A 20,740-nucleotide genomic window follows, 5' to 3' on the forward strand; every position below is an offset into this window, starting at 1 on the left:
GTGTTGTGTTTTGTAATTCCATTGTTGCTTGGGAAATGTTTTGGGGGGTTGGAGGAAAGACTTCAGAGCTGAATTGACACTGTTGAAAAGTTAATGGTTATAGAAGCAAATCTTGACCCGTCGCCCACATGCTAGTTGTGCATCAGACTTTGTTTGAGAAACGGGACTTGCCAAACAGATTCAACCACCTGATTCTTCAAGTCTATGAGAAGTGTTGCAACAATGTCCAGTGTCTGAAATTGCTTGACCTGCTGACCCTTATTTTAACAGACCACACTTCTCATGAGGAAGAGGAGGGTTCACTGTCTGCTCTGTGATCAGCCTGCAACCTCATCAGAGACTATCAGACGGGTTTGTTGTCAAGGCAGTGATGGTAAGCACTGAACTGAAGTCACCAAGATGCCCAGATATATATGTTTTCTCTGAAAGAGAAAACATATCTGATCACATCTACACAACAGTACAACAGTAGATGTGACCATTTCCCGGTTAATGGAACAGATGCGTAGCTTCTATCATGTTCAGGCAAAACTTGGCAAATGTTTGTGACTACATCAACAAGAAACACCACAGATGAAACGGGCAAATAATCGATTTAATCCTGTGAGGTGCAGAATAAATAGCTGTCGGATATGAAAATAAACTTGATCTTCACTGTAGCTTCCTTCAGTCACAGAGACTGAAAAATCATATACTGTATCTGCCAGTGTAGAGGAACCCAGGACATCTGCATCACTCAGGAGCCTCATTTACAGCGACTGATCTGTCAGGACAAACTGCAATTCCTGCTTTCAGTAAGGAACTGGGCACATTTTTCCTGTGACATCATCAACTTGTCATTATGAAATGTTGCTGAAAGTATGAAACGTACTTGCTTTCAGGAATCAGCGAGTGACAGATGATTTTGTTTTTTGTTTTTTTTGGCAGCTGTTTTAGCCGTTCAAAGCAAGTACACGACAGAGCCAGATATCAACACATGATCGAGCTATGATGAGGAGAACATGTGTTTACTACCTTATATATTGCTGTTGCAAATGGGAAAGAACAAATCGATGCATGCAAGTTACCCTATTTTGTAGCTTTGTGCCACTTCCAGTCCATGGGCGCATACTCCTCCACCAAAGATCATGGTCACTTCCAATGATCCTTGGAGAGTGTAGGGCTGAATTGTGTGACCAAGTCGTACAGCTTGGTGTGACTGGCTGTCTTGTTCTGACTTTATTCTGCAGGTCTAATATGTGAATCCCTATAACAAATGTTATGGGTATAGTCATGAGGGTTAATTTATTTCATGTCTGTCCTCACAGGATTAGTTGTTCGAAGTTAATGAGTTTTGTTCGGGAGTTGGGCATTAACTCGTAGAGAGCTTTGTTAAAAGCCTCTAAATCCGACTATCTCTAGGTTTTTGGACTCAACAGACTGCTGACTCATTATTAAAGCTGCCGGTCCTGATGCACTCCTAATCACACTCCAGACACCCCCCACACCCCCCCGCAGGGACTGATGAGCAAATGAACACTGAGCGCTGCTGGTGGCTGCAGGGAACCCGATCATGTTTGCAACTTGAGAACTTCCACTATGCTCTTGTTTTTCTCAAGAGGGAGGACGGAACCACGTCTTCAGTCCTTTTTCCTGCCCTTTCTTTCCTGTAGACCAGGGGTGAAACTGATGTTTTTCACTACTCGATTGTTATAAAACTGTGACAGTGTATCGTCAGCCTGGCTGCTCGGTTGGATTCCGAAAGGTGCGGGACAATTTTGCACAATGGTAAATAGAACATATGTTTAGTGGTGGACAAGCAAGCACTGAAGTCTCTTTTTTTAAATGACTAATCTGGTACATTACTTTTGTATGAATCCTCAATCCCAAACAGTTTTGGTTTGTTTTGAAAGAGCAAGGTTATTCACATATTTCATGACTTCAAAAGACCACCCCTGATTTACACTTCAATGACTTCCGTGTCTGATGAGTTCGGCGTTTGACATTTAAGCTCTGTTTGATGCGCTTCCCGACTGCTACACATATGAAGTTTTGAGATAATAGATGAGGCTTTTGAAGATAAAAACGGCTCACTTCTGATCCTCTGACCTGCAGAGGTTCCAGGTCTGGCCATGAAAGACTTTCTCATGGCTGTGGCTTCTTAGTTAGCTTGAAGATTCCTAGCAGCAGGCTACGTTAAGCCGAAAGGTCAGAATTCTTCTAAAGTGTTTCCTGGCAACATGGGCTGTTAAGAGGAGAAAGACATCTCCACAAATACTGCCAACCAACGTGTCTTCACGCAAATGGCTACGTTAAAGTTCCTTTGTGGCAAGTAGATTCAGTCTGGGGTTGTCAGGAGAGAGTCAGCGTAAGGAAAGGCGTCAGGAGAGACCATGTTCTAGTGTCTCAACCAGTTCTTTCTCTGTGTTATATATAATAATATATCACCAAGAATGTTCCCACTTCACTCACACAGAGAGCCAACGCTGCCACTAAACAGACAACTCAACATCAAATGTTGGCCAGGAACCTCACAAGTCTTAGTTCTCAGATCTTCAGAACAGCTGACTGGAGCAGCAGGCTGCAGCATCAAACTTTCTCCACATCTTCACTAGTCTAAAATCTTAACACTGGCTTCATGAAACCATGTCCTCAGGAGGTGGCACTCTCGATTTCACGTGAGGTTTCTTTGCAATAGTTGTTTGAAGTCAAATATTTTGGCGCATAGAGTGCCATGTAGGGGGTTCTGCACCTCTGCAAATGACGACACTTTCATGAAGTCTCATCAGCCTATCACAGCTAACTGTCATGCAAATAAATGTATGGAGAATTCCTGCAACTTTGCTGAATCAACGATGACTCACTCGTGGAATGATCTGACTTAAAAAGAAGCCAACAGATGCTGAATCCTGCATATTTGATGTCAGTCATTGGTACTCAACAAGAAAGAATTACTGAATAATTGATAGGTATTGCCAGTCCATTGGGTCAGACTGGAATTGTTGAATAGCGCAGGTTCCCGAGAGGTGTGTGACAGTTCAGTCGTAAATCCAAGAGCCAGGCTGACCCAATAGGCAGCAGTTGTCTCTGTTGTACTACTCCCCGATCTTGACAAGAAGCAAAGTCAGACGGCGTTACTGAATCCCACGCATATGATGGAGTCCCTGTGACTTGATTTGCAAGGCAAGCTAGTGCACAACAAATCCTTCAGTGACTAAAGAGAACAATAATAATAATGTATGTCATTGTTAATTATATATATATATATATATATATATATATATATATATATATATATATATAGTGTTATTGTATGTAAAAAAATCTGGTTTAGTCTAAAAACCCTTGAATACTTCTTATGTTCCAGATTCAGTTTGTTTTAACAAAACGTGTCTTGTTTTAGCTCCTCGCACCATACGTTTAACAGTCATACAGAGGTGGCGTGTCTGAGCCACCGAACCCCCGTCAGCATCCCCTACAGGGATGGCCACCTGTCCAGGCTGACTCCGGAGACGCTGGCGTACACTTACAGTCATTTCTTTGTGCAGGGAGGTAAAGCCTCTTAACTGGTACTGATACTGCTGTTGTGGGAGGAATCTTTCTGTTATCACAGTTGCTCCTTCATTCTACTTCCTGAGGTTTCTATCTAATACGTTACATTACTTTTGTAGTTTGACAAAAGGTCATTTGATAAGAGTATTGTTGGCACAGTTAACATGATGTAGGCCTAGAAGAATCCTCGCTTATGTTAGTTCAATGTGGATTGACTGGTAAATCAATGTGTCAGACTGACTCTCCAGTTGAACTCCTCTGCCTTTGCAACCACCAGTGCTGATAAAGAACGTGTTTGCATGCAGAATTATGTTTTCTTTTGTAAGGATCTGTAATTGTGAGAGTTTTTACGCTCGCCAAATAGGTTTTATTCCAGGATGATGGCCTGTGCACTTGTGAGTCAGCGCTTTTTCACATACTTTTGCCTGCGAGCCAGAGGAGTGATAAATGTACAGCATTCTGTCTGAATGTTTGTGGAGCCATTAAATCTGGGGATGGATCTTCTCAGATTAATAGGGTACCTTGCCTATGAGTTCACCTTCTCAGGGTCTCCCTGACATGTTAACTATGGGATGTCTCAGGGTTGACATCCCATAGTTAAATGTGAAAATACAACATGAGGAATGAAAGTGAACACAGCATCTAGGTGAGGCAGGTCTGAAGGCCCTGTCTACCCTGGCACCTCAGTGACTGTAACAAGTATCGCTTTGTAAACTTGATGCATTCCAATACATGTTTCAGTTAGTTTTTAGCTCATCCCCTGCCGACTCTACATTAAAGTCAGTTATTCAAAAGACCTGTATGTGGATAACTAGACGGTCCTATTTAAACACCAGGCTTGAAACATCAAAATGTATCTGCGTCTGACCATAGACAAGCGCCCTGTGATATAATACCATTCCTGTCTCACCCTCAACAACAGTGTTCCGTCCTCTTAACCATAACACAGCAAGATGTCACATGGACACAGCCAGCATTGACTGCACTAAAGTCTGCATAGAGACGACCAAGCACTAGTGACAAACAGAGACACAGACAGGAACATATCTTTATGCGTCTCATATGAGTTGTATCTGGGGCCAGCAACATGCTTTCACAGCCACAAAAATTCATGTCATGGGTGTGGCCTTGAGATAAAAGCTGAAGAGTTGAAGCTCACATTGACATCATCAGTTTCACACGTCTTTGCACAACACTCTGAAGTCAATTGCAGAAACCTTAGTTCCATTTCCGCAATCTTCCAACATGCAATTACTGCAAGATTCCGTCACAAAGGAACAGCCGCCAAGCAAATCCAGGGAGAAACAAGAGGGAGATGCTTGGCTCAAGTGAAGAAGCAATGATGATCTGGGTCTTGCACATCGCTGACAACAGTGTTGAAATCCTGCCACACAGGGGCTCTCAGCACTTCCAACTGAAGGCCAAAAATCCTTGTGAATGGTTCAAACACAATGTGTGATTACAGTATTCTATTCACACCTTTTGACCATTTCAAACGGTATATTCTTGCAATGTTCCAGCACCAGCATTCAGTGCCTTAAGAAGAGTGGAAGCGTCATGTAATGTTGGTAGTGCGCATTTTGAATGTCCTAAGAACATCATTTCTTTCGGACACAGCATTATACACACCCTGACAGGAGCTCAGCTCAAGTATTTTATCACTACAACAATCCACTTTCAGTGGGGTCATAAATCTGTTGAGAAACAGGTTGATGCAGGTCTGCGCCTCAGGCTCGCCCTGGTCTTGGATGACTCCTGTTCATTGTTGTTTGAGATATTTGAAATCAATTGCTATGATAAGCGCCGTCTTTGTCTCCTCTACCGCCCTGTGAGTCGGTGGCCTAGGCACAGAAAACTCTTTTAGTTATTGGCAAACTTGACAGTCGTGGTCATCCTTGCTGTCTGCAGGGCATCTTCATAAATCAAGTGGAGGAGTAGTCACGCATGTCATGTCAAGATTTACTGCAAGTGCCGCTAAAGGTTACGACAAGTCAGTTGACATGAGATGAGACGAAGTGTCCAATTTGGAACAACCATTGTATAACCCTGCTTCTGTGGTGTCCATCTAAATATGTCAAGTTGATTCATGGCTTTTATAGTTGGCTCAAGCGCCAGAGAGATAATGTAGTACATTATAAATGCTTGTTCATGAGGCTGTCAAGAATAGCATAATGACTCAAATATGAACCTGTTTTTGGCAGTTTATTTATAGACAAAACAGGTATTAACCAAACATGCTGTCTGAGTTTGATGTCATGCCAATATTGGGCTGTGAAAAAAGGGTCATGGCTGCCACTTCTATGAGTGGGTAGCTTCAGCTGGTTCACTGCTCAATGAAGTCATTAAAAGTGAGTGTGTGTTCCTGCGTGTGTCTTTCAACAAATATGAGTCACAGGGCTTCAGAGTGAAATTCAAGGGAATTTCTCCCAACAGAGTTTTTACGTTATGACCCTGAACCAAATACGGATGGACAGGTAAGTTTACATGAAGGAAAGAACTGATGGTGAATACATGGGCGTGCAGGCAAGAGCAGGCCTTCCCCAATGAGGTGAGGGGCCAGAGTCGAGACGCTTTATGGAAGGAATGACTTTATTGCCACATTTATTGCCCTATGTCGGCCACACCATGATGGTGTTGCCAGGTGTGAGGTCACTGTGTGAGTTTTTTTCAAAATGCTGTCATTTCTGAACCAGGGTGGTTGCTCAGAGGCCCTCCGTCCTGACAAATCAATCTGGTGTTATTTTTAGAGTTGATTGACACAGATCAATAGTGAGCTTGGCAAATCCAGGACACACATGTGCAGACAAGTACGAGGCCATTACTGCCCTCATTACTTGTCCTCATTAGAGCCTCATATCGGTTGCTTTTACATGTTACGTTTGAGAAAGAGCAGGAAAAACAAAAGACATTGAACTCTTGTTTTCGACAGCCTTTGACATCCACCTAACATGTGACTCAGTTAACTCAAGAACACATGAAGCAAGTAGCCACGTTGTCTAGATATTGACTAAAACTGCACGAGTTGAGTAAGCGACAGTGTGAGAGCCAAGTGACAGAGCCAGCGTGGAAATTCTCATTCCAGCCAAAACACTCACACACAGCGATATGCATGTGTGATGCGTGACCCCGTCCAAGTGCAACACAGCACAGTAGGTGTTAGACGTCACAGAAGTGGTATTGTAAATCATTTCAAACTGCCATACACCCCTTCAAAGATGGGTATGAAGAAAAGTGTTCTTTCTGTGAGACATTTTTCATCAGGTTGTGACGAGTCAGGGCAGGTCAAGAATCTTATTCTGGGCTCATATTGGACCGCATTAGCATATGATACGACTCTGATTTCCTAATCTCACTCACAACCTGCCCTTGCATGCTCGCAGTCAGAATTGTCCACGTACATTCAAAAGCAGGTTGTTTCCACTCACACGTATCTTCCTATTCGCAAACATTTCCGACCACTAGTGTCACCACATCGCTGTCTTAGGTGGATTGTTTGGTGTCACCACAGCCATGATGTTGTCTCTGTCAATAGTGTTGTGTCAGACATGAGGGGGAACCTGACGCTACTCTGTATGTGATGCCAAAACAGTCATGGTTACCTCTCTTATCGACAAGGCAGTTAAGGTACTAACAATGTGTTCCCTATCTAACTGGCTTTTATCAAATAATGCTTTAGTTTTGATGAACAGTTGCCAGGGCTGTTCAGTCTCACGCATTCAGCCTGTGAAACATCGATGGTCACCATTTTACACACAAGAAGGTGCATTTCTCTCGCATAATGTGGCTGTGACAATGCTGAGTGACGCCACAGCGGAATATACAGCGAGTGGTGACTTACTCAATCAAAGGTTGAAGAGTCAGTGTCTATAAATAATTTTCTCAGCTACTACGTTTTTCCTTAAGGTGGGGCTACCGTTATGTTGGGGTATACAGTGACTTGAAAAAGTATTCATACCCCTTTTTGTCACGTTCTGACCACAAACAAAAATATATTTTATTGGTATTTTAAATGAAAGATCAAGATAAAGCGACACAAAATTGTGAAGTAGAAGGAAAATTATACATGACTTTCAAAATGTTTTAAAAATACAAAACTGAAAAATGTGGCAAAAGTATTCAGCCCCCTTTTCTCTGAGTGCAACCAGTTGCCTTCAGAGGTTGCGTGATGACTGCTGAATGATCTAATGATTAAATAGAGTCTACCTGTGTGTAATTTAACCTTAGTATAAGGTTAGATTACACACATATACACAAAAATGTCGAAGAAATATTTAGAAGTTTGCTCACGGCATGTTGCTTTTCCGGTGATGCCACCATCCAGTGACAGTCATTTTACAAAGTTTACAAAGACTCATATTTAACACTTAAACAGCAAAGCATATTAGAATGAAGTGCAAGTGAACAAGCTATTTACGTGCTTAAATACAACATGGGAATAGCTAAACTGTTTTGAAAGTATCAGATAAACTAAAAGGGAAAAAACAGTGCAAACAAATTCCCAGCATTAAACACAATATAGGATATACAACAGATAAACAAATGCCACAAATAGAAATAAACAGGACAAAATATTAACTGGATTCTAGGTTTAATCATCTGTGCCGACGACTTTCTTTCTGAATAGTGACGACAGCAGAAAAGCCATGCATCGTGAGAAAAGTCTTGTGTAAAAATATTTATACATTAGACTGCACCTGGGTGAATCTGAATAAGAATTGAGTAGGAAAATAGACACACGTCATTACTTTTTCCCACAATGCAGGAAAAGGAGGGGGCTGCAATAACATACCGGTGTACCAATGTCAGCAGTGAAGCTATCTGAACTGCTGTATACTATATTATATTAAAAAAAAAATCTTTCGATTTCTTTTTCTCAACCGTGACATTTGCCATTTATAGCATTGGCATTTACACAGTGTCATCTTGATCAAAGGGGACAAACTGGACCATAAATTCACCAAAGTGAAGTACTGAAGCAGCTGAGTGCTCTCCAACAATGTCAGTGTTGTCCAGATCTTCTGACTGTGTAGAACCCTAGCACCAGCTGTGATAGAATGAGTGACAGATCCTACCAGCTGAGACCTGTGATGTCGTTTCAACCCCTGTTACTTGAATCGCACGGATTTTAAAAAACGGTTATAATAGATACATAGATTTTAGTGACATGTTAAATCAAATTGACTGGAAAGCAAACAAGGTTAGATTGATGAGAGAAAGGAAAGGTATGTGGAACAGCATGTCAGGTCTGATTGTACAGATAAGACACCTCATGCCTCTGCATCATTCTGTTGGAATACCATGATTTTAGTGTGTTGTGCACTAACTCCACTCATCTTAGAGGTCTTCATTTCTTATAATCACAAGAGTCAGTGTTGTTTACAGTAAACGTTAGGCTTCCAATTATTCATTCAAGTCAAGTGTAACCTTTGGAAAAACAAACATGAAAAGAACAAGGCTTTGTTCTGGCCCGGTGGGCCATTCAGGAGAACACGCTGGAGTTTGTTAGGCCTTGTATGCAGGCAAGTTCCTCACCTCCCAGGCATGGATTGTACCGGCAGGTCCGGCAGCTGCCACTGGAGCCACATGCTCTGAGCAGCTGCACCCCAATGACCCCCCTCGGTCTTAGAGAGCACCTGGGGTTTTATTGTCCAGGGAGATCAGCATAACCAGTCTGGACTTGTTGTCTTCACTTAAAGCACATGTGGAGCTCACATGAACAGAGAAATTATCTAAACCTCCTCCCCCACTCGGTGGAAACAGCTCAACCAATCACAAACCAGAAACTGAACTTACATTTACAATACAGTTTTGGACAGAATACTTCTCATTAAACAATCTACAACCCAGCAGCATGTGATGTATCTTCTTCTCGGCTTCCATTTTCTAGATTTTGTCGCTGACATTTCTGGTCCACAATAGATCCCTCGGCAAGGCGAAACTGAACCTCCTGGTATTGACGTGCTGGTGAGGCTTTGAGCTCAGAAGGTGGTGCACTGAGTTCAAAGGCGATATAAGTTCTCATTGATATTGTTGTTAGAAGCCAAAGGTTCCACAGCAGAGAGTGGCAGCTGGTGGGATCAGAAAACAGCAACACTGTTGGATGAAGCCTCACCAGTCCGTCACCAATTATGTTCCTCACTTGAGGCTTGAAGAAAGAATGTGGAAAGCAACGTCCCTCTCCAGTGTGGTCACCGCTCAGAGATGCGTGATGTAGCAGTCAGGTGAGAATCCTCTTGCTGCTATGAGACCTGACTTACAGACTCAGACAAGGGCTGGACTCCTTTATCCAGCAATTATTTTATGATGACCAATGAGGTGTCTTCTATAATCCTTAAAGTCAGCACCAACCCTGCTCAGTTCAGGGGCGCAAAGATTATGGTTGAAATCAACTGCCACAAGATTTCAGAACAGGGAGATCGTATCAGTCCTGGCCACGCAGCACTTGACCAGAAAAGACTTGGATCGATAAGCTCTGAACCCTCTTATAGAAGCTGCAGGCCATGGTTTAACAGCTTGGATCAAATGACTAGAATCTGAAGATTTGTTCTGTCAGATAGACGTATCGGATGTGAAAGAGTCCTTAAAGCAGCAGAAGAGGAACAAAACACAGTTCATTAGCAAACAGGTCTCTCCTTTCACAAAAGACCAGAGTAAGACCAGAGTGTGAATGTCAAAGGTCACTTTTAATTAATACTGTAGATAAATCATCATGCAGGACCTGCACAAGATGGGACACTTTGGACACACAGTTGGAGGAGCTACACACACACACCTCTCCTTTTAAGACTTGATTCGTTCTGAAATACATCAGCAAACAGATAAACAGTAGAATGTGATGAGAAGGTAGGCTTATACAGCAGCAGTCTAGGATCATTTCTTTTTTTTTCCTTACAGAATTTCACATCTTCTTTTCTCTCATGTGAAGTGGAGCCTCACAGATGAAATCCATATAAATGTCCAGCACATCAATAAAAATTGAAGCAAAACGAGCAGTTTGTTCAGCATTTCCCCGAAATATCAAGGATGAGTAAAATAGATAAAGAAATCATCTGTTGAAAAAAAGCTACCTGTGACCAGTGCAGTGTTTACAATTCTCACAAGCACTTCATATCTGCTAGTTAGTGAGTAGGACTGCAGTCCAACACTGCTGAAACTCAGAGAAGAGTCTGTGTCGCTGCAGGGAGCACTCAGAGTTAAAAGAGGAATCTTTTGTCTAGCAATAAGCAGCATGGGGCTCTTCGGAAGTCACAATAGAGATGTGTGTGAGCGAGGCTGAGTCGCAGAGCAGCACTGTTAGCAGTGATGCAGCGAACAACTCTGAACATTCTGCCGTTAATTAGCACGAAAAATTGTTGCGTGAAAAGATGGAAATATAAAAGAAAACGTGACAGGTTTCTTCATGTCTGACGTTTTGTGTTGTTTTCAAAGTCCACAGCTTCCAAGTAATGCAAAATATTAATGAACACTAAATTAGCTTAGAGTCAGAAAAATAGAAGAAATGAGTATAAAATAAAGAGGTAGCAGAGTGAAGCTACGGAGCAGTACGAAGAGCCGGTTTACATGAGTAACTCAGCAGTAGATGCCAGACTGATATTTGCACTCATCGACGAGTAAGCAAGAGAGCGATCACAGTGTTCCACATTGACCTTGTTTGGCTAAAAGCTGTATGTGTGCTTGTGCAGTGACCACACCTGGTTGAGTGTACAAAGTGTGTCTGACAGTTTTGACTATGACAGGACTGTGAGTGTAACAGTTCCTTTGGTCTTCTTCAAAATGCCAACTGCCTCTTCATGGGTGACTCCCTCCAGTGGTGTCCCATTCACAGCCATGATCTGGTCGCCGCGTTTCAGACGACCGTCCTCAGCTGCTGCCCCCTTCACACACATCAGCAGCATGTCAGCAAAATCCCCAACGTTGACCATTCACAGAGGTCCAACAGAACGAACCTTTCCAAAGACAGTCTTTACGTAGATGGGCAAGTCTCCATGGGGGCTGCTGAATCCACCCACGATGCTAAAACCGAGCCCGTCTGGGCCACGCTCCAGGACGATGGTCTTGTACTGAGGTGGGCTAAGGATGAAACGGAACTGGAGTTAAAAGTAGACCATCACCTCCTCTAGAAATGAAAATACTGATGAGGTCAAACCACTGAGTGATACCAGCTCAGAGGACATGCTTAAGAAGAGAGTCCAGCATTTAATCAGGGATGAATTGATAAAGAGCAATGACGCTGGTAACGCAGCCACTTTCTTTTCAGTAATGAGTATTTATTATATTGATTAAAGTTACTTATCCAAGTCAGTGTGCGTAACTAATTTTGGCATTTGCTGGAAGAAAAATATTTATCTTTGCTTTCTTCCACTCAGTCTTCAAAACACATCCAGGTGGCCAACAGGTGACACCTGGGCACCTGCGTCTTGCAGACAGGGACTGTTTTGATTTTGTTTTGTTCTGTCAGTAGTTCTGCATCCTTGCGTGTAATTTTAGGTCCAACACGTGTGAATATAAAATATTGACTCTATATTCACACAGCTGATATTATGATGATCCCAAACATGGCCAGGTATACAGTTTTTATGATGAGATGTATGAGGCAAAAAATAAAAAAGTAAAATAAAAATATCTTTAAACAAGGGTTTAGGTTTGTTCTTAGGTTGCTTAACTTAGAAACAGTTAAAAACTTAAAAACGTCAAAATTGCCTTACAAATTTTGTGTTCCGGGGATGAGGGTTGTTGTCGGAAGCTGCTAAAATGTAGCTTGAAAAGTAAGTTGCAATCTGACGGTTACTTTTAAACATAAGTAATCAGGAAAATAACTAAGTTCCGTTTAAAGGGAGTGATCGGTGGTCAGCAGTTACCTGAGATCGTCTTGGAAGATGCAGCTAGGCGTGAGTCCCACAGCTGCCTGCTCGTGAGTTGCACCTGTTACTGTGCTGTCGCCGCCTGCCACCACCTGCATGGAAACACACAACACTCACAGCTTGTGATCCTCAAAGAAAGAAAGTTTGTCGTGGGTGTGACAGTTGACCTGCAGCTGGACGGTTCCGGTTGCGTTTTTGAGCAGAGTGACCGCTTGCGAGTGGGTCATACCCTCTGCAGGGGTTCCGCAGATACTAATGATGCGGTCACCAATCTGTCAAAATGAGAGAGAGAAACACTGAAGATTCCAAGAACCACCATGAGGGTTGTGCCCAGTTCAATTAGTGTTTTCAATAGCATTATAGGCCAACATTTAAGATACAATAAAATCGTTGCTTTCAAATCGTTGTACACATTGAAATAATTTATTACCCAAAAGTCGACAGTTATTTTCATTTTATTAATTTATTTTGTGGGTCACACAGCGGCCCAGTGGTTAGCAATCTCACCCTGCAGCGAGAAGGTTGCAGGTTATTTGCTCTGTCGTCAACTCAGAGCAACTGGATTCACAGCAAAAAAAAAATGGCCAAAATGTATGGCTGTAAATGAGGGGTTAACTGTAGCAGTGAAATGTTCGTGGTCTGTTGAGTTGCTGTTCATTGTCTTTGAGGCAGGAATATAAATCAGCATATATCTCGACATCAATGAATGAGCTCCTTGTGTTGACATGAACAGAGGAATGGCAAATTCATGCTGCACAGAGATACCATTGTGCCACCGCAGAGTCTCTCATCTCAAGATGGGTGGGACTAATAACATACAACAATTTGTTGTAACCCCAACAATTTCATTAGTTTTCTGCTGTTGTCTGGAGTAGGTAGGTCTGGTTTTAATGTTATAAACCCTTCATGTTCATTAAGAGAATGGCCTATGTACAAGTAGTGGTGTTGTAACAATTCATATCTGCTTGTATAATACATTTGAGATTTAAGGTTAGTTGTGCGCTACTGGGACAAAACGTTTCAAACCTTGAGTTTGTGGGTCTGTGCAGCAAGGCCGACAGGATTCATCATGGCGATGAATATGGGAATGTCCCCCAGAGGACTGCCCACCCCTCCTGCAATACTGATGCCCAGAGAATCACCCGGACCTTTTGTGAACTCAACAGTTCTGGAGTCTGGAGGACATGGACCACCTGGAATTTGTGCGACATGGCAGCCATGACAAAGAAATAAAAATGGCTAGTCATTTTTGGTGTTAACTACAGCTTCACTCTTACATTCTTGATGACTGCTAAGCTTTGCAGCTTCGTCCGGAAGGTTCGAGTCTGAGCAGGACTGAGTGATCCCTATGTAGCTGCCAGTCTCACTAGTCTGAAACCATTCAAAACCATTAGAGAGACAGTGATTTGAAAAAGCTTTCAAAAACAGTACCTGGCTAGTCAGGGACAGTCTTCTCTCCGAGTGGTAGGGCCCGGCTTTAAACCTCCCGACCTCCATTTTAATGGTCCCAAAGCAGCACTATGAAGTTTATGTCAGTTCAGTAAGAAGAATAACAGCACAGTCGTGATGCCTACCTTAAGCAGCGCAGCTACAGCCTCCTGAGTGGCCGACCTGACATCCTCGCCGTTCACAGAGAGAATCTGGTCACCCTGCATCAGCCGACCATCTGTGTCCACCAGTCCTCCTTGTACCACATCTGATACAAACACTCCACTATCATTCCTGAGAGAGATACAGCGAGAAAGGATCAAGTTTCAATACCAGAAATGCTTGCTGGATCAGAGGGAAAATGCTAACCTCTCTACAATGCAGTTGATCACTGTGCACTTCACTCAGGTCAAAGAGGCAAAAGGTGCCTGTGATGCCTTGCTAGATGACCAGTCCATGCAAATGTATTGATGCTTGATGCTATTTTCAAATGCAATAATTGTATTGCAGCTTTATCACACTTTGCAAAGCACCCTTCCTCTGCTTCCAGAAACATTAGACAAGCAACTGCTTAGGCGGAATATTCCATTTGATGGAGGGTTGACCTCCCATCTGTGCCTTCAGTACATCTGATGATGTTGACACCCTGAACGACACGTCAGAGATGGCAATCATGGGAATACCAACGGCTGTCATTGCCATTGAAGAGATGAGAGTAAGAGCATAACTGTAATCATAACTGTGCCTGTGAAAAGTCTAGGGTTTATTTTTCTTCCAAAATTGCTGACCAAGTCTTGCTTTGTGCTTGATCATGATCTGTCACTCCAGCCACAGATACTTGGCTGTCAATGCTCCTCACCACTAAGTACCAGCCACTGATTTTCCTTCCACCCACTTTTCCATCCTATTAAGGTCTTTTCCACACAGAAACCACAGTGACGGAGGCACAGCGCTTTCTGCTGATTTCTTTCACATTGAGTTCATCTTTTACCGCTCGTCTCACTCTCTTGGGCAGATTACGGTGAAGAGATGCCTGCTAGAAGAACATTCCAGAACTACCCGCTACATTCTCAATTCACTTGTAATGGACTGAACATTAGAATATGAAGAGGTTTTCTAAAACTTACCTGTGGTCCCGTGACCTGGAAAAGAACATATATCTTTATTTATTTTTATATCTCAAATGTAGAGCTTAATCTTGCAACACACATGAAAAAAGTTCTGACGCTGAAATGGAAACATGCAATGTACTGTACTATTGAAGAAATTGAAACTCTAAAGAAACAATCTTGAAAGAGAGTACAAATTAATTATATACAACAAATAAACATATCTTGCCTTCGGCCAACGATGCTCAAGCCAAGACCCTGACCCGGATTCTTGTGCAGCTCAACGGTAAACGAGTCCCAAAGGTCCTCCTCTTTATACTGGGTCTCATCTCGGTACACGGTCAGTTGGACCCTCTGTGGGGTCTGACGCAGGACGTTGATGGCTTCATCATGACTGGCGGCACGCAAATCGATGCCGTTCACCTGAGATTTATGTCCCGTCAATAAGTCAGTACTGGCCGTTTCTTATGAAAGGCACATCTCCCACATTATATTTCACATATACTCAGGTGTTTCTTCATTAGCAATACAGAGACCACCAGATTTTTACACAGATTGAAAAACAAGCTAAGGAAAATACATTAACAAATTGGTGGTCATTAATTGGATTTGCCACAATTGCTATATATTCACCCTTTACTCAGACTCACTTGTGTAGAGTTCCGCCACAATATGTCATACTGCTTTGTTTACCTCTGTAACGTTGATGAGGACACATTTTGACTTGAACCAACCAGACTACTTTGGAAATACATGCGTTAATGATGCCACTCCATTGCACAGGTCATAGAGCACACACCTCCAAGATTTGGTCTCCAGCCCACAGTCTGCCGTCCTTGGAAGCGGCTCCTTCTTCGTAGACCTCGTGAATGATAATTGCACCCTAAGGGATGAAAAGAGGAGCACATGGTGAAGAAGAGCTGTTTGGAGAATGTATTGATCAACATGACGATACAACCAAGTCGTGCTAGTGATCATTTACAGACGGACACTATTCCCCCAATGCGTGGGGGGATCCACTCTCGAGGTGGAAAAACAACCTAATGAACATGGTTGATGTGGACAATATCTATCTCCTCAAATGCACCTGAGATAGTGAGATTAAACTTAATGACATGGCTATTCTTCTCATTTCAGTCTCTCACCAACAGGGTGTCACAACCCCCCACGATGCTGAGGCCCAGACCAGTGCTGCCCTTGGAGATGTCGATGGTGGTCTCACACCCAAGGATGATGGGGCAGGTGGCCGGGTCACTGGTCAGAGTGGAAGGGCTGGATGGGCGACTGTGACCTGATGAAATAGAGAGCGCAGATGACACTTTTTCCAAGAGAAGAATTATAATTGTTTTTGATGGGAATGCAGGACTCACTTGTGGTGACCTCCACCACTGGTTGTGTGACAGCAGTAAACGAGGGAAGCCCTGGGTCCTGGCATATTGTCTACAGATGAGAACAGCGTAAAAACTGTCTATATATGTATGACAATACACTTTTAAGTTATTAATTCAGCTGTCATGTGTATGATCTGACATCACAATGGTATGAGAAGAATCAAATGGAGATCACCACACAAGCACTGACTATGGAAATGGAATGGCACACATCTAATTTTCCTTTCATTATGGATAAAACTATGTGGACTTTCTTTTCATTTTTTGGAGTCAGTTGGTCCTCATTGGGAAGTGTGAAGTGTCAGCAAGTCCACTCAATTTTAGTATACCAGTCACAACAGCCTCCAACATTCAAGGACTTGACCACCCAAAGGTGATGAAGCTCCATGAAGTAGCATCCTCATTTGGAGCCCACAATCTAGCTCAGAAAAGGCAGACACTGCCTCATGAAGCTTCATCTGTTCATCACTACTTGCCACTGAGGAGCTCTTTATCTACCTCAGGGACCTCAACCACAGGGGGTGGTTGAACCCACATTTGGGCCCCTGTCAAGGCACGAAAACAAAGCTGAACTAAAAACAGTTAAAGCCCTTTCGCACTGCACAGAAATCACAGAAGGTCAACCAAGTAGTTTTGTATTTAAGGGTCGACCCACAATCAAGATGTGAGTCAAACAACTGTGTTGTAGTGCTATGTTGCAGTGCCAGTACCACAGTGAAAACATTGCTGTTGCATGTCAGGTTTAATTTTAATGAAGTTGCCAAACTATCAAATGTCTTCCAACGTCTATCAATCTATCAGTCATATCAAGTAGCAGTCCTACCTGGCACTGAGAGAAGCTGGACAATGAATCTCCATTCTCTGGAGGTTGTTTTTCCTCCTGTACAGACCAACTCGTTATGACATGTTTCAATATTAGCAGGGCATCACACTTACTAAGCGGGAGTCATCGTCATGTTTGTCCTGAACACCAGACTCAGTGCTTCTTTCAGCTGATGCAAAGACAGAATCAAACTCCCCCTGCTGGACGATAACAGAAATAACGAGAGCGCTTTTTTAACCAAAATGCAGTACATATAGGAAAGTGACAGAAATAAATAATGAAAAACATCATGAACAGCAAACATTTACACATATCTCTTCACGATGACTCAATCTTTGACACATTTTGAGCATACACTGTTCGTCAGAACGTCTGACTGAAGTAAAAAACAACAACAAAAGGTCTTTGTTCTGTACCCCCTTGCATTTGTTTATGAATTTTATTTGAGAGAGAAAAAAAAACTATTTTTGTTAAGACCTTATTACACCACACATTATTATTAAGCTTAAGACATGAAGTAACTTAGTTTGAGTATTAAATTACACTGTAATTTTGGGACTGGCCCCAAGTTTCATCGCAGTCCTCCATTATTTTTCAATGCTCACATGTTCAATATGTCTGGCTGTGGGCTCCTCCACGGTCTCTTGGGTCTCATCTGTGTCTCCCTCGTGCTCCCTCACTGGTCCTACAGCCATCTGTTCCAGTGCCTCGGTGTTCCTGTTCAGAAAAAGTTACAACTCACCAAAACTGTGGCTCTCCTGCTGCTTGTGGTCAGAAAATGGATCTGATTTACGTAAAGGGTTAAATCCAGTGATTTTTCGACTGAATGCAGAAGTGGCTCGACAGTGAGATGTGTATTAGAAAACTAACTGGTTTTGCATACATGATGAAAATATGAAGTGCTTCTGAGGTGATTCATAGTTTCTGACCACATAATCATAATAATTATATAATATATAATGTAATTGTTAAGAGAATTCTGTGTGAAGGAGGCCAGTTAAAGGACATCAGAGAATCACGGATCAGGGTGACCACTCTACTACCAAGCTGGTCAGCATTCTCACATCTCAAGTGTCTGTCATGCTGGACAGGAAGAGAGTCACCGAGATTCCACCACAGTGACTCCCACAGCAATATGAAGTGGACATGAGTCTGTTAATCTCAATTGGTTTCCTGCGTAGTGTTTTATTCATTCCTCAACAAAAACTTTCAAAATAATGATTTTACTCCAAGGTTTCAGTTACCTTTCATAAGAAAAGGATTTTCTACAGCGCACAAGTGCATCAGCATACTGAATATACAGTATGAACATTTTTCTAAATTAAAATACTAAGTTGACCTCAAAGCTTCACATCACAACTTGAACTACCATTTTGGCTGTGAGACGACAGACGGCAGGTGTCTTTACGTATATCGCTGCTTTTAATCCCACCAACACTTCAACCTTATTTTCTTTACACTAACAAATGAATTGTGTCTGACATTCTAAAGTTCCCATTACAGAATAGGAGACAGCGTAACAGCCACTCAGGCTCTCTGTGGTGAGTGAAGCTGAAAGAATCTCTAAATAAGGAAAACAAAATGTAGCTCTTAGAGCTGACGTAAGCAGGCAGAGCCTCATGCACATACAAAGGCAGGATGAAAGATTTGCTCATTCCTAAGTGCAATTGCAGCCTCAACATAAGACGTATGCTCTCGTACTAGTAAAAATGTCTGCACACTAAGGCCTTTTAACCCACGGCCACAACAGTTTTGACAGAACATTCGACCTATTGGGCCAACATGAACACACGCGTTCTCATATAGAAAGTCCAATTGATGGATTTACAGATTAAGAGTGCGTCTCACACATAGTGTAAAGTCATCAGCAAAGTGTATTGACTTGCGTGCTATCACAATCAGAGTAATTTAAGATGAACTTTGACATGCAATTACACAGATGCCTACCATTTTCGCACACAGGTTTGCAAAGCAAACGCCACAAAGCATACCCGATGGCTGTAATGCCGCTTGCCAAACATTAACGGCACCCTCTGCTGGATTTTGCATTTCATTACATATAACGCCTCAAAAATACCTGAAGTTGCAGTCAGAAAACAGATGATAGTTTCAGTACCTGACAAGGATGATTTTCACTTTAGACGGAGCGCCCTTTATTATAGAAGATGCTTCCTGGTGACTGTGGCCATAAAGAACATGTCCGTTGATCTGTCGACATGCAGAGAGAGAGAGGCGTCTGATGAAGGACAAACATACACATCCCAGAAGCCGGGTTCTATCGCTGTACAATTGCTGTACTATTAGGCAAATTATTCGGTAACTACATCTATAAATGAAGGATGATATAAATGTCCCACTTGTTGAGTTTGACCAGTGTCAAGCAAAAATAATGATTAGACAACTGGAAAGGAACCATTCATACACATCTGATGCTAGTTTCTGTGCAGCAACTGCAGCAGCTACAGTCTCCTCTTTAAAGAGCACAACAAGTTCTAAATAGTGTCAGATTGTGGTTTCCCACTACTACCTCCTGAATGTTCAGGATGAGAACAAATGACAAAACCCCATAACTTTGTAATAGCGTGGTTTTGAATTGTATGTAGCAGTATTTCACATTTATTGCATATCTGGCAACTCAGTTATTTCGGATTCCAGTGTACATGAAGGGCAGATGAGGCTTCATAGAATTCATTTTCGAAGCCCACCAGATGGCACGCTGTGCTTAATAATCGTTGGCTTTGTACTGCCTTTTTAATGAGCGCTCATATCTTTTTTTAACTGCAAGGCCACCCACTGAGCTCTCAATATGAGGACACTGTTTTATTCCTGTCCGTCAGATGACGGATAGAAGAAGCAAATTAAAGTGAAATTAAAGCTCAATAATTTTTTTAGAAGGGCTGAACAGCAAATAGTCTCAGCCACTGCATGTAGTAACAGAAATGGCAGGTGTCCTCATGCCTCACCTCCAGCAGCTCATCTCCCACAAGAATCCTTCCATCTCTTCCTGCTGCGCCAAGGGGGTCGATTCCCACCACAAACACGCTCATGCGGGAGCGATCTATGTTGCCGGCCAGACTCAGACCAAGACCCATCTTTCCTTTCTCCAACTCGATCATGTGAAGGACGCCGGTCAGGTTGATGTAGCGCTGCAGGATGTTCTCTGAAAAAATTGCGAGATGAGGAAATAGACATTAATTTGAACTGACACAAGAAGCTGAAAAAGTTTTGTTTCGTCACAATCATATAGTTGTTATCAGTTCTCATCTCTTCTCCAGTTGTTCTGGGCTCCCTGCCACTGTTGAACCATCAGTCCTCTACTAATCTCCATCAGACGCCTCCCTGGGTTCAACCTCATCAATCTTGTCCCTGCAGGACAGGCGCTCCGCAGTCCCAGGTGTTAGGAGGCAGGGAGTCTGTCCTTTGTCTCAGAGAGGGATGTGACCTGTTCTCCTTCAAGCCCTGAGTGCCACACTACATCACCAAATGGGGGAGATGCTGATGGATTAATCAGGGCACCGAGACCTTCAGGTACAGCCAAGGTGCATTACAATTGAGGGGACTCGAATGGCACACAACATATCGTATGTGTTACATGCG

General features: G+C 42.6%; 1 protein-coding gene across 9 annotated transcripts in view; it reads right to left on the reverse strand.

The window, feature by feature from the left end:
• Positions 1-10,206: 10,206 nt before the first annotated feature.
• Positions 10,207-20,740, reverse strand: part of LOC128755622 (multiple PDZ domain protein) — a 45,520-nt gene continuing 34,986 nt past the window's right edge. For 6 of the 9 annotated variants that reach the window (XM_053859400.1, XM_053859402.1, XM_053859404.1 and 3 more), the window contains 18 exons: positions 20,107-20,303; positions 19,260-19,351; positions 17,749-17,860; positions 17,257-17,343; positions 17,144-17,200; positions 16,300-16,369; positions 16,075-16,220; positions 15,729-15,812; positions 15,159-15,352; positions 14,948-14,962; positions 13,967-14,114; positions 13,824-13,910; positions 13,670-13,763; positions 13,419-13,585; positions 12,560-12,664; positions 12,390-12,484; positions 11,478-11,601; positions 10,207-11,405 (listed from right to left, as the gene is read on the reverse strand). In XM_053859400.1, the coding sequence (XP_053715375.1) occupies positions 11,259-11,405; positions 11,478-11,601; positions 12,390-12,484; positions 12,560-12,664; positions 13,419-13,585; positions 13,670-13,763; positions 13,824-13,910; positions 13,967-14,114; positions 14,948-14,962; positions 15,159-15,352; positions 15,729-15,812; positions 16,075-16,220; positions 16,300-16,369; positions 17,144-17,200; positions 17,257-17,343; positions 17,749-17,860; positions 19,260-19,351; positions 20,107-20,303 (2,021 nt within the window). In that variant the 3' untranslated portion in view covers positions 10,207-11,258. The remainder of the gene's footprint in view (positions 11,406-11,477; positions 11,602-12,389; positions 12,485-12,559; positions 12,665-13,418; positions 13,586-13,669; positions 13,764-13,823; positions 13,911-13,966; positions 14,115-14,947; positions 14,963-15,158; positions 15,353-15,728; positions 15,813-16,074; positions 16,221-16,299; positions 16,370-17,143; positions 17,201-17,256; positions 17,344-17,748; positions 17,861-19,259; positions 19,352-20,106; positions 20,304-20,740) is intronic. The other 3 variants (XM_053859406.1, XM_053859403.1, XM_053859401.1) reach the window with 2 other exon arrangements.

The sequence above is a fragment of the Synchiropus splendidus genome, chromosome 3 (assembly GCF_027744825.2).
Source record: "Synchiropus splendidus isolate RoL2022-P1 chromosome 3, RoL_Sspl_1.0, whole genome shotgun sequence".
Lineage (NCBI taxonomy): Eukaryota > Metazoa > Chordata > Actinopteri > Syngnathiformes > Callionymidae > Synchiropus > Synchiropus splendidus.